The sequence below is a fragment of the Pristis pectinata genome, chromosome 17 (genome assembly GCF_009764475.1).
Source record: "Pristis pectinata isolate sPriPec2 chromosome 17, sPriPec2.1.pri, whole genome shotgun sequence".
Taxonomy (NCBI): Eukaryota; Metazoa; Chordata; class Chondrichthyes; order Rhinopristiformes; family Pristidae; genus Pristis; species Pristis pectinata.
The window spans coordinates 9,008,795-9,023,112 of NC_067421.1; the positions used below are offsets into that span (position 1 = coordinate 9,008,795).

The window sequence follows — 14,318 nt, forward strand, 5'->3', positions numbered from 1 at the left end:
TTGAAAGGCGTGATGGTAGACAGGCATTTGTTAGCATTTAAAGATATAATGCATACATTGCAAAAGAAATAGGTCAATAATAAAATCTATCATGAAAGATGTGGTAACATAACACCCTGAAAAGAATAATAGGACTGGGCAGGTCAAATGGTTTTATGAAAGTTAAATTGCGTTTGACTAAGCAACTGGGATTCTTTGAGAATGTGACTGGTAGGAGGAGCCAGTGAATGGTGTATTTGGATCTTTGGAAGGCTTTCAATAAAGTATGACTCAGGAAGATGGTCAATGAGGTCAGAACACGTGGAATTGGGGGTAATATACTGACATGGATAGAGATTTAGATTAATGGTAAAGTGGGCTTGACAGGCTGGCTGGCCCACTGCTTCTATTTCCTAAGTTCCAAATGTTTCCGCTACTTAAGCCATATCTTCAAAAAATTCATTCAGCTTCATTGGGTACATAACAATCATTTATAAAGATTATAAATTTTCTCTCTTGATCAGCTGAATTTCTTTGTATCTTCATTTGTATATTGCAGTCAGTTCCATACATTTTTTTTCCCCTTTCACATTGCCATCAACTATCATCTCCCTCCTGCCAACATCCCCCCTCCCCGATTCTCCTGATACCAATCTACACTAGGACTACTTTACCTACCAACTTGCACGTCTTTGGTATGTGGGTGGTAACCAGGGCACATCATGGAAATGAACATGGTCGTGAGAAGAACAAACACCATCAAGGTTAGGACTGAACCCTGATAGCTAACCACTGCCCCACTATTTCTTATTGCAGTTCCTTCACTTGCATCGATTTTAGTGACTCAGCATTACTTTATTCAAGATATCCATTTATGGTTTCCTCTACCATAAATACATGATACAAAATAATTATTTACCATGTCTATTCTTTCCTCATTTTTATTTGCAATATTCTCCATTATCAATTTTGAAGTGGTTCTCGCTATTCTTTCTTCCCCTAATATTCTTTCAGTGCCCTCCTTTGTATTTCTTCCTGTCCTTCCCCTCCCCCCCCTGCCCTTTTTGTTCATTCTATCTCTCCCAGTCTGCTAGTTTTAGGAAGCTTTAAATGCTATTGTTTTGTGTTGTCCCTGACCACTTTAGTCTTCCATGCTTAGTTTCTTTCAGCAAGCATGCTGGTTTCTATCCATATCCGAAAGACGTGCAAGTTAGTAGGTTAACTGGCCATTGTAAAATGTCTCTAGTGTATGGGAGAGTTGATGGGAATGTAGGATTAGTCTAAGTGGGTGGTTGGTGGTCATTGGGCCAAAGGGCTCGGTTCCATGCTGTTTGACTCTTGTGATATGATAAGAAAAGTTTTCTTCCCCAGACAAATTGCCTGTGTATCACACTTAATTCTTTGCAACACCTCCCACTGATCGTCTGTCATCCTATCCATTAGCAAATTTGCATAGTTTACTCTGGACAGTCTGCCTTATTGCACAATCTTGCCACAATCTAAAATCTTAGCGGCTTAATGTTTTTCCCTTTCAAACACTACATTAAGCTCTGTCAACTAAGTTTTCAAACTCAGGCACCCCTTTGTGTGGTGTGGTAAAATTAGAAGTGGGATGCAGTTATTAAAAAAACATGTTTTTATTCTGTTTTTATAATTAGAGCAGAGAAGCGGGTGAGCAGAATAAACCACACCTCTCACAAGGCAGCAGGTGCAGGGAAAATATGTTTGGGATCCTTAACTCCATGTTATGATGACTAATGTTCAAGCATAGTTTGGCTGTTAACTCGATCTGACTCAGTACTCATTACCAAGTCCAATGTGGTTTGTTAGTTCTGGAGCATACCGTTGCAAGGAGTTCTTCAGAACGTTCTGGGAGAATCAGAGACTGTTTACAAAATAGGCTTTCAGCCTATCAAGTCTGTGCTGGTTGCAGAAGAGCTGATTAGACTGATCCCACTTTGCAGTACCAGGTCTATGGCTTGTATGTCACAGTTATTCAACTGGACATCTAGTCTGCATCCCCTCTAGCACAATCACTTCTTTCCTGTGAGTTGATGACCAGAACTGTGTGTGTTGCACAAGCAATGGTCTAGCTAGTCTTTTAAGTTGTTCAAGCATAACCTTCTGCTGTATTCTGTCAATTGGCTATTTTTTTATTCACGTTTTTAGTTCTGGGAATTGCTGGAAAGACTGCAATTTATTGTGCATTCTTAATTTCTGTCAGGTGTGCTGCTTGAATACTTATGAAGGTGCTTCCACAATGCTGCTGGGGAGGAAGTTCCAAGACTCAGACTTCGTGACAAAAATAGTGATTTCCAAGTCAGGGTAGTATGTGACTTGGAGGGGAGCATGCCGGTGGTGGTGTTCCTATGCACTTGAAGCCTTTGTCCTCAGTGGTAAAGGTCACAAGTTTGGGAGGAGCTGTCAGTTTAGAGGAATAATTGCACTGTGTTTTATAGATTGAACACACTGCAGCCAGTGTGTACCAGTGGTGGAGGGGTGCCAATCACACAGGTTAATAAAGGATAATAGCTTGTATGCCTTTTTAAACCACCTTGTCTGTCCTGCCTTTTAAGGATCTGTGCGCATGCACTTCAGTGTTCCTCCACTCAGTATCCTCACATTTACTGTATCTTCCCTCACTTTGTTGTACCACCTCAAATGCATTACCTCAAATTTTCTGTTTTAAATTACATCTGCCACTTTTGTGCCTAAATTACCAAAGTATCTCCCTCCCTTCAGTGTAAAGCTTTCCTCCTGGCTGTCAACTACTGGGTCAACCTTAGTGTTATCTTCAGATTTCATCATCTTGACCCATACATTCAGGTCTAAGTCATTAATATACTCCAAAAACCGAGGGACTGAGTATTGAACTTTGTGCCCATTAATAACAGCCTTCCAGTTGCAAAAACACCTGTCAATCATCCTTTGCTTCCTGCCATTGAGCCAACTTTGGATGCAATTTGCCAATCTCTTGAATACTATGGGCTTTTATTTGTTTGATCAGACTGCCATTCAGGACCTTGTCAAAAGCCTTGTTGAAATTCACACAGATTACATTAAAGGTACTGCCCTTATTGATTCTCCATGTTGCTTCCTCAATGAATTCAATTAAATTGGTCACACAGTCTTTCCTTGACAAACCAATCACACTGGTTAAAAAAAAATGTGCACTGACTCTGATTGATCTGTGCCTTTCTAAATGAAGGTTTACACTGTCCATTAGAATGGCTTCCAACAGTCTTCCCAAGACAATTGTAAAACTAACCAGTTTGTAATTCCTCAGTTTATCCCTTCCTCTCTATTTAAGCAATGGTACAAGATCAGCAATGCTCCAATCCTTTGCTCCACTGCTATAGCCAGGGAATATTGATAGATTGTAGTTGGCCTCCACAGTTTTGCCTCTTGTTCTTATAACAGCCTGGATACATTTTAATATTTTCTCATTTACAATATTCTGCTCTTGTTTGCCATATCTAAAATATCGACATCATTCCCCTCTTTTGTAATGAGAGTAAAAAAAAATTTCATTGAGAAATTTGCCCACATCCTCTCTTTCCTCCCAGTGTTGCCTTTTGAGTCACTCAAGGACCCTACTCCTATCCTCTTGGTCTCTAATAAATTATCTTTGGATTTTCTTAGGTTTTATATGTCAGTATTTTTTCATGCCTCCCTTTGCTTTTTTTTAATCTCCCTTTTAATTTCACTCATCCTTTCTGCATTTGTCCAGCTTTCTGCATGGTGTCTGATGTAAACTTCCTCTTTTGCCTTATCTTAACCTCTACACATTCATCTAGATACAGCAGTTAACCCTCTTTCTGGGAAACATGTTTAACCTGAAACCCTTCAATCTCTTCCATCAATGTCTCTTGTTGATCTGAGACTGGTTTTTCTTCAAGTTGCTGTTTACAGTCCACTTTTGCTAAATCACTTCTCAATCTAGGAAAAATTAGCCTTACCCCAATTTAGAACCTTTTACTCTTTTATCTTTGATTCACTGTCTTTGTCATGAGCTTGTCTGCTTATTTCAATTGATATGGAAATTAAACTCCCTCAATAAAGCAGCTTTCCCTTTGCTGTAAAACGGGTCTAATTTTCACATTATACATCCAGTCTGCATAGATGCTATTAAGGGGTACGTATAACATTCATTACAATCTTAAATTATTATTTATTAATTCTACCCACGGTCTCCACTTTTTTAATCTTTCCTTATCAATGAAGTCATTGCATGCTTGGTGCCTACAGTTACTTTTCTAATATTTTCTTGTAAACCTCAAACCTGCAATACTTTGTTCCCAGTCGCGACTGTTTTGCATTTGTCTCTCTGCTCTGCTCCCAGATGATATCAAGCATGTAAACTTGTGCCTACTGTTTATTCAATTTTTTCGCATACATTTAAATGAGGAATGCTTACTTGGTATTGGTTTATTATTGTCACTTGTACCGAGGTACAGTGAAAAACTTGTCTTACAAACCGATCATACAGGTCAATTCATTACACTGTGCAGTTACATTGAGTTAGTACAGAGTGCATTGATGTAGTACAGGTAAAAACAATAACAATACAGAGTAAAATGTCACAGCTGCAGAGAACGTGCAGTGCAATAAGGTGCAAGGTCACAACAAGGTAGATCATGAGGTCATAGTCCATCTCATTGTATAAGGGGACCGTTCAATAGTCTTATCACATTGGGGTAGAAGCTGTCCTTAAGTCTGGTGGTACGTGCCCTCAGGCTTCTGTATCTTCTACCCGAAGGAAGAGGAGAGAAGAGAGAATGTCCTGGGTGGGTGGGGTCTTTGATTATGCTGGCTGCTGCACCAACACAACGAGAGGTAAAGACAGAGTCCAAGGAGGGGAGGCTGGTGTCCGTGATGCACTGGGCTGTGTCCACAACTCTCTGCAGCTTCTTGCGGTCCTGGGCAGAGCAGTTGCCGTACCAAGCCGTGATACATCTAGATAGGATGCTTTCTATGATGCATCGGTAAAAGTTGGTGAGAGTCAGAGGGGACAAACCAAATTTCTTTAGCCTCCTGAGGAAGTAGAGGTGCTGGTGAGCTTTCTTGGCCGTGGCATCTACATGATTTGACCAGGACAGGCTGTTGGTGATGTTCACTCCCAGGAACTTGAAGCTCTCAACCCTCTCGACCTCCGCACCATTGATGAAGACAGGTGCATGTACACTGCCCCCTTTCCTGAAGTCAATGACCAGCTCTTTTGTTTTGTTGACATTGAGGGAAAGGTTGTTGTCATGACACCTTTCCACTAAGCTCACTATCTCCTTCCTGTACTCCGACTCATCGCTGTTTGAGATACGGCCTACAACGGTGGTATCATCTGCAAACTTGTAGATGGAGTTCGAGTAGAATCTGGCCACACAGTCATGAGTGTATAGGGAGTGGAGTAGAGGGCTGAGGTCGCAGCCTTGTGGGGCACCAGCGTTGAGAATAATCATGCCGGAGGTATTGCTGCCTATCCTCACTGATTGTGGTCTGTTTGTTAGAAAGTCAAGGATCCAGTTACAGAGGGAGGTGTTGAGTCCTAGGTCTCGGAGTTTAGTGACAAGCTTGCTTGGAATTATTGTATTGAAGGTAGAGCTGCAGTCAATGAACAATAGTCTAATGTATGTGTCTTTACTGTCCAGATGCTCAAGAGCTGAGTGTAGGGCCAGGGAGATGGCGTCCACTGTAGACCTGTTTTGGCGATAGGCGAATGGCAATGGGTCCAGGTTGTCTGCTAGGCTGGAGTTGATGCATGGCATGACCAACCTCTCAAAGCACTTCATGATGGTGGGTGTTAGAGCCACTGGTCGGTAGTCATTGAGGCATGTTACCATGCTTTTCTTTGGTACCGGGATGATAGTGGCCCTCTTGAAACAGGAGGGAACCTGAGATTGAAGCAGGGAGAGCTTGAATACTTAGGCATCTGACTTCAATCTCCAATATTTCACTTGCACTGTAACTTCTTCCCTTTTTAATTGCTTCACATCTTTGTGTTCCATTTGCCTTTAGCACCAAATTGCAATTTCTGACTTCAACCTCATTCCCACACCGTTTGGTTCAGAACAATTATTCGTTTGTTTCTCTCTTTGAATTGCCCACTCCTCTTGCCATTCTTCTGCCCCTCCCACTTTGCCCTTAAATAGATTAAGAATGCCTTTAAACTACTTATCCTTAATTCTCATACCCTGGTTCCATTACAATTCACGTGGAACCCTTCTTCCTTCGTGGTGTAAAGTTGTGTGGTGCGAATTGGAAACACTCTTTCCCACATAGATCATTGGGATCATATCGTTCTATTTGTCCTCTGACTGAAGGAAATAATTATTCTTCTGTGAACAATCATAGGGCCATCTTACTCGAATACCTAACCATTAAGCCTTAGTTATAAAAGATAACTATTTATTTTGGTTTACTAAATGTGACCGTGCTATTTTGTTTGTTTCTGTGGGCATATATTTTATAGCTGAGGTAATTGGCTAATGTTTTGATCTTAATTTTTTTTAAATCTGCTTGTTTCAAGGCTCAAACCAGTCAACCATACTCTACTTAACTTTGACAGCTATTTCCTTTAATTTGAATAGTTTATAACAGATGCTGTGTCAGTTTGGAGCTGATCTACATTACCTATTGTCCATGGCTAAATCTCTCTGCTTTCTTACCACTGCTTGTCCTGTGGAAGTGGTTCAAAAAGTAAATTTTCCTCCACTATTCATAAAGCACTGGTAGCTGATGCTGAAGGATTATATACCTATTTTTCTAGACTTTGTACTTTGTATATATGAATATGGATGTTTTCAATTCTGGTGTATTAAACTTGCAGCCTTTCTTCAATCCTCCCTATGGTTACATTTCAATGCAAAGTAAATTGTCAATTTCGGCTTGAAGAAGTCACTGATGCAGAGTTGCCTTTCATTCTGTAAAATGTGTGTTTGATTAAGGATACATCTCTTGATTGTTCTGCTCTGTGTTACAGGTGTAGGGAAAAGTAGTCTCCTACTACGGTTTGCAGATAACACATTTTCAGGTAAGCACACTTGGGTTACCATTTTTATCTTTTAAAATGCAGTGCTTCATTCCTGTGTGAACAGGAATTTTTCCCTTCACACTTGGATTTTGCAGTTTCCATTCAGGTTTTTCTGTTCTGTCCTTTGCTCTTAATCAGACATAGTACAGTGGTGCTCCTGTTTGAGATCATTGCTTCAAGCTCCACACCAGAGGCTTGCGATTCTAATCCAGTCCATCACTCCTGTGCAGTCTGAAATCCTTTTTTTTTCCCTTTGAGCCAAAGCTCTCCTAGCACTGTTGTAAAGACTTCCTTTAAATCCTAGAAAATAATTATTCTTTAACCATCATCACCTAAAGCAGATTATCTGGTTGTTATTACATTGTTTTTATGGGATCTTGCTGTTGGCAAGTTGGCAAGTTAGTTGTTGCCTATATTGCAACAGTGACTACACTACAAGGGTAAAAGATGTTTTATTCATTATAAAGCACTTTGAGATTTCCTCAGATTGTAAATCATTATCCAACATTTCTGAACTTGTTGCTGTTCAGAAAGTTATGTCCCTGTGAATGTAAGTTCCTCATATTTTTCCTTTCCTACTGTTTCTTTTGTTACTTTCCAGATCAATTATCCTGAGCCTTCATAAATTTACAGGAGTTGCTACTTTCATCAATTTCACATCAAAGCAGTAAAGCTGAAGATTGGATTTTCCTCAATTCTCTCTCTCAAGCTGCTTGTGTCAGATTCTAAACTATTTATTTTTGCTTTATCAATAAGTATAAAAAGTCTTGGGAGTTTGAAATATGAATTTGAAATGTACTTACTATCGCAATGAAAGGCACATTACACAGCGTGGATTTGGTCGTCAAAAGTGCTGTGAGCACTAGTGATTAATAGATGCCAGAAGATGGGCCCTCAGTGAGCAGTTTATGCAGCATTTGAATTTCTGGTGCTATGAGAAGTTTATTAATGGTACACACTAGACATTCATAGTGTTCGGGCCACTGCCTTGCACCTCTACTTTTTGGAATCTTCAGGACATTGACCTCGAGTTGTAGGGATGCTCTCATACTAAGAGTTGCTGTTGTATGACATCCTTTCATAATGTATAAACTCGAGTTCCCCAGTTATAGGAATCATGCAGTCAGATATCAGCACAGGCTTACTGCATTTTTTCTCCCATACATGCTTTTACAAACAAGCATGTTTAATATAATGACAGGCTCTTTTTAAATTTTGCGTGCGTGGTGAATGCCATCACTGGTGATTGCGTCTTTTGCCCTGTACCTGCTTTACTTCCTTCTCTTTCCCTTTGTCCCAAAAAAGACATTTGTCATTCTCCAGAGAGGAATGGGACTGACCTGGTCTTACTACATGATTATTCTTATTACATACTTTGCTTTTCATTTCCATTACTGTTTTGATGTTCAGATATTTATTGCAATTTCTTGGCTCAATTTATGTACTATCAATGCTGAGATACTTTCCAAAGCTGACACATGCCAACGTATGGTACGTAATAGTTATAACTTTGTCTAGTCTGAGACTAAAGTTTCACCCAGTTGGCAGTTCCACATGATGTATCAGCTACACCATCTGAATGAAAGGAGCATTTTCTCGGGGAGGAAAGAGCAACAGTTTGACAAGAAATGTTATGGATTTAGAAGTTTTAGAACAGTACAGCACAATACAGGCCTTTCGGCCCGCAATGTTGTGCTGACCTTTAAACCTCACCTAAGACTATCCTCCCACATATCCTTCTACTTTAAATTCCTCCATATGCCTATCTAGTAATCTCTTGAATTTGACCAATGTACCTGCCTCCACCACTGCCCCAGGCAGCGCCTTCCATGCCCCAACCACTCTCTGGGTAAAAAACCTTCCTCTGCTATCTCCCTTGAACTTCCCACACATTACTTTAAAGCCATGCCCTCTTGTATTGAGCATTGGTGCCCTGGGAAAGAGGCGCTGGCTGTCCACTCTATTCCTCTTAATATTTTGTACACCTCTATCATGTCTCCTCTCATCCTCCTTCTCGCCAAAGAGTAAAGTCCTAGCTCCCTTAGTCTCCCCTCATAATGCATATTCTCTAAACCAGGCAGCATCCTGGTAAATCTCCTCTGCACCCTTTACAACGCTCCCACATCCTTCCTATAATGAGGTGACCAGAACTGGACACAGTACTCTCAAGCAATGCTTTTCTCCTCTTCCCTCCGATCCACGAGTGCATGATCCCCAACGCTTTGTTGCGGCTGCTATAGGACATTGCCTTGACCTAGTCAAAAGCCAACTTCATTTATAAAAGCAGAAAATGTTAGAAGTACTCAAAGTCAGGCATATGCAAGAAAGAAACGGTTAAAATTTAGGTCAGTGATCTTTCAATGAAAAGTCACAGCCTGATGTGTTAATGCAGTTTCTCACTCCTCAGATGCTGCCTCGTCAAAACATTTCCAGCATTTGCTGCTGTTGTCTCCAATTTGCAACATCTGCAGGATTCTTTTTCTTAAGAAGCCAACTTCAGTTATTTTGAATGATTTGTGCTTTTATGGGGAACGGAATGCTAATGTTTATACTAATGTTTGAGGGAAAGCCCTGCCACAATCTGCAGAAACACTGTTTATGCTAGGGTGTATTGAATCTAATTCCTCCACTCAGCTTGTGTTGGTTTACAAACCATGCTATTGTCCAGACTAGTTTGACTTCTCTGCTTGGTCTTTTTGCAACCGAGCATGCAAGAATGTTTCTTTTTCTGTTGAATTTTAAGCAATTATACTCTGTTTTCCTTTATCCATAGGCAGCTACATTACTACGATAGGGGTGGATTTTAAGATAAGAACTGTGGAAATCAATGGCGAGAAAGTTAAGTTGCAGATCTGGGACACAGCTGGGCAAGAACGATTTCGAACCATCACCTCCACGTGAGTCCAGTTCCCACCCAGCCCACTTTATAGACCTGAGCCATTAACCCTTCAGCAGATTTCATGTTGATGGGGATGGCCAATTGGTTGGACAATCATCTACTTGCTATTTGGATGCTGTAGCTCGGGTCATAATGGGATTATGGGAATCACTTATTATCTTTGCCTAGGTGGGTTGTATTTCTTTGCAGAAAGTACCAAGGGAATCCAACAACAATTATTTGTGTGTCAGGTGTATAAATATGGAAGTAAAAATAGGTTGATTAAAATATATATTTCAGTGTTTCTGTCATGCAAAAGAATGCTTGTGGTATCTGGAGCACATTACAAATATTGCCTATTTTTGCATATTTTATAATCAAATCTCATTCTTTGAAGAGTGACTTGAGAAATGTGGCGCAATTTGCATTACCAAATTACAGACACGGTTACCTCTTTGAAAAGTTGAAGGTTTACCTCCACAACATTGTTGAAGGTTTACTTCCAGCGTTCAAAGCTGGAGCTCTTGGCTCAGTCAGCTCTGTGTTCTTGGCCCTTCTGTCAGTGACACACCATTCAGGTGTGGCAGTCAAAATTTGAAACTGCCTTTGAACTACCAACCCACAATCCTCCTACTCAGTGTTAAGAAAGTGTTGATGTTAATTGATGTGAGCTTGTGTTTATCTTGTGATGGCAAATCCTTAGGGCAAGATCGGGTACATTAATGAAAGGACAGCAGACTGAGAGTGTGCTGGACAAAATTGGAATTGGTTTATTATTGTCACATGTACTGAGGTACAGTGAAAAGCTTATCTTGCATATTATTCATATAGATCAATTTATTACACAGTGCATTGAGGTAGACAAGGTAAAATAATAACAGAATTCAGAATAGAGTGTCACAGCTACAGAGAAAGCGCAGTGCAAGTAGACAATAAGGTGCAAGGTCATAACGAGGTAGATCATAAGGTAAAGTCAATCTTATACTAGGGAATCATTCAATAGTCTTATAACAGCAGAGTAGAAGGCTGGTGGTACGTGCTTTCAGGCTTTTGTGTCTTCTGCCCAACGGGAGAGGGGAGAAGAGAGAATGTCAATGGCAGGTGGGATCTTTGATTACATTGGCTGCTTTACCGAGGCAGTGAAAAACGTAGACAGAGTCCAGGGAGGGGAGACTGGTTTCCGTGATGTGCTGAGCTGTGTCCACAATTCTCTGCAGTTTCTTGTGATCACAAGCAGAGCAGTTGCCATACCAAGCCATAATGCATCCAGATAGGATGCTTTCTATGGCACATCAATTAAAAATTGGGAAGGGTTGATGGGGACATGCCAAATTTCTTTAGCCTCCTGAGGAAGTAGAGGCGCTGATGAACTTTCTTGGCTGTGGGGTCTACATGGTTGGACCAGGATAGGCTACTGGTGATGTTCTCTCCTAGGAACTTGAAATTCTGAACCCTCTTGACCTCATCACCGTTGATATGGACAGCAGCATGCGCACCACCACCTTCCTCAGCACCCGCACCATCCCCCCCCCCCCACCCTTCTGAAGTCAATGACCAGCTCTTTTGTTTTGCTGACATTGAGGGAAAGGTTGTTGTCATGACATCATGTCACTAGGCTCTTTATCTCCTTCCTGTACTCCAACTCACTGTTATTTGAGATACAGCCCTCTACGGTGGCATCATGTAGATGGAGTTGGAACAGAATCTGGCCACACAGTCATGAGTGTGTAGGGAGCAGAGTAGTCCCGAAGAAGGGTCCTGACCCGAAATGTTGACTGCCTGCTTTTCTCCATGGATGTTGCCTGGCCTGCAAAGTCAAGGATCCAGTTGCAGAGGGAAGTGTTGACTCCCAAGTCTTGAGTTTGGTGATGAGTTTGCTTGGAATTACAGTATTGAAGGCAGAGCTGTAGGTGGGTGGTGACGTACCAGTCCCCTTCTGTTCAAAACATGCACAGAACGCATTAAGCTCATCAGGAAGTGCTGTTATCAGCTATGCTGCCCGACTTCATTTTGTATTGGTTTATTATTGTCACTTGTACCGAGGTACAGTGAAAAACTTGTCTTGCAAACCGATCGTACTGATCAATTCATTACACAGTACAGTTACATTGAGTTAGTACAGAGTGCATTGATGTAGTACAGGTAAAAACAATAACATTACAGAGTAAAGTGTCACAGCTACAGAGAAAGTGCAGTGCAATAAGGTGCAAGGTCACAACAAGGTAGATCGTGAGGTCAGAGTCCATCTCATCGTATAAGGGAACCGTTCAATAGTCTTATCACAGTGGGGTAGAAGCTGTCCTTAAGTCTGGTGGTACATGCCCTCAGGCTCCTGTATCTTCTACCCGATGGAAGAGGAGAGAATGACCCGGGTGGGTAGCCCATTGTAGCATGTAAGCTCTGCCACAACTGATGGCTGGTGTGGGACTCGATTTTGGACTGGTATTCCCTTGGCATTTCTGATAGCTTTACAGAGGTCGTATCTCAATTTCTTGTAAAGGTCATGGTCACCTGATTTGAATGCTGCAGTGCTAGACTTCAGCAGGGGGTGGATCTCCTGGTTCATCCATGGTTTCCGGTTTGGGAACACACATATTGTCCTCTTTGGTACACAGTCCTCAACACACTTGCTGACAAAGTCCGTGATGGTGGTGACATAGTAATGTAGGCTAACAGCTGAGCCTTTGAATATGGACTAGTCTACTGACTTAAATTGGGTAGAAACTCATCTATTTCCTCAGACCAGCACTGTGCAACTTTCCGTACTTGATCCTCCTATTTCAGCTTCTGTTTGAATGCAGGGGAAGGAGCACAGCCTGGTGGTCTGATTTACCAAAGTGTGGATGGGAGGGTGGCTCGGTAGGCATCTTTGATGGTTGTATAGCAATGGTCAAGAGTGTTTGGGTCCCTGGTGGGACAGGAGACATGCTGGTAATATTTTGGTAACACTCTTGAAGTTGGCCTGGTTGAAGTCACTGGCAGTGATGAAGAGGGCCTCAGGGTATCCTGTTTCAAGGCTGTTGACCACAGAGTATAGTTCATTGAGTGCAGGCTTCACGTCCATCTGGGCTGGGATGTAGGCTGCTGTCAGGATAGCTGAAGTGAACTCCTGTGGCAGGTAGTATGGGTGACACTTCACCGTTAGATATTCCAAGCTGGGTGAGCAGGAACTTGCCAGGACTGTCATGTCCAAGCACCATGAGGTATTGATTAAGAAGCAGACCCCTCTGCCTCTTCATCCTTCAATCCCAAATACCCATTTGTCCTTAACTTCATAGTAGAGCGATGGAATTATCTTGGAGCAGTGCATCTAAAGCAGGTTGAAATGCAAAAGCATTGTAGAAATTATTGACTTCAGGAGGTGGAGCTTCACTGGTGTGCCCTTTTGTTCTACAGCTGATAGATACTTGGCAAACACCAGGGAAGCTTATTAAAGACTTAGTTTCAAAGGAATTCAGGAGGCATATATATTCAGAAAAGTTTACAAATTGTTGGAAGATGGATATTGAGCAAAAAATCTAAGGACAGAATGAAAATTGTTTCCATATTTTGTTCAAATGTGGACGATTATGAAGGTTGAAGAAACCATCACTTAGATTCTGACTTTCAGCTTTGCCCAAATATTGCAGTCAAAATTCGCTTATCACTTTTAGCCCATTTCTAGCTCTTCTTGGTCATCTTTATCACACTTTCTGCCATTGAACTCTTTTCCTCAGAACATAGCTCAGTGTTTTGATCCCATTGCCGTTTAACGTGCTGTGCTTCTGAAGGTCTGTGTGCCACTTCATTTATGTGTTAAAGACATTGTAGCCCATCACTGTGGTAAATGGGATCTGCTTATAGCACATGCTGTATTTCACTTGTCTATACTTATGGTGCATGAAAGTGCAAACTGAAGAAGACTATTCACTGCCTCAAGCTTATTTTGCCATTCAGTTATATCCTCGCTGCTCTATGCCTCATCTTCATCTAAATGCTTTGGTTCCACAAGCTTTAATTTGCCTTTCTAACAAAAAAAAGTCTCCTTTTAAATTGATTACAAACCGAATCTCCCCAATTGTTTAAGGTAGCTGCGATTTTTCAGATTTTCACCACCATTTGTGTGAGGAATTGCTTATTGACTTCACCACTAAGCAGAGTAGTTCCAATTTTAAGACTGTCCCATATACTGGACTCTGACAAGTCAGCTAAGCATGACCTTCCTGTTATTGAGCTGTGGTTTCCTAACCACTTTCCCCAGCGCATGATGAAAGCGTGAACAGGCACATGCATTGAAACCTTTTATGTCATTAAGGTTAAAGAAACAAAGATTGAAGTAAACGTTTATAGTTATGCGATGCTCTCTGTAACTTGCATCCACGCTTTCATTTGTAGAGTGGGGAGAATCCAGCTGAGTATATTGCATCAATTTTTGTGGGTTTATGGTCTATACTG

The 14,318-nt window shown here is 41.3% G+C and overlaps 1 protein-coding gene across 2 annotated transcripts in view; it reads left to right on the forward strand.

Annotated features, from left to right (window-relative positions):
* Nucleotides 1-14,318, forward strand: part of rab35b (RAB35, member RAS oncogene family b) — a 58,153-nt gene that overhangs the window by 17,799 nt on the left and 26,036 nt on the right. For both annotated transcript variants that reach the window (XM_052032284.1, XM_052032283.1), the window contains exons 2-3: nucleotides 6,956-7,006; nucleotides 9,780-9,903. In XM_052032284.1, coding sequence (XP_051888244.1) covers nucleotides 6,956-7,006; nucleotides 9,780-9,903 — 175 coding nt within the window. The remainder of the gene's footprint in view (nucleotides 1-6,955; nucleotides 7,007-9,779; nucleotides 9,904-14,318) is intronic.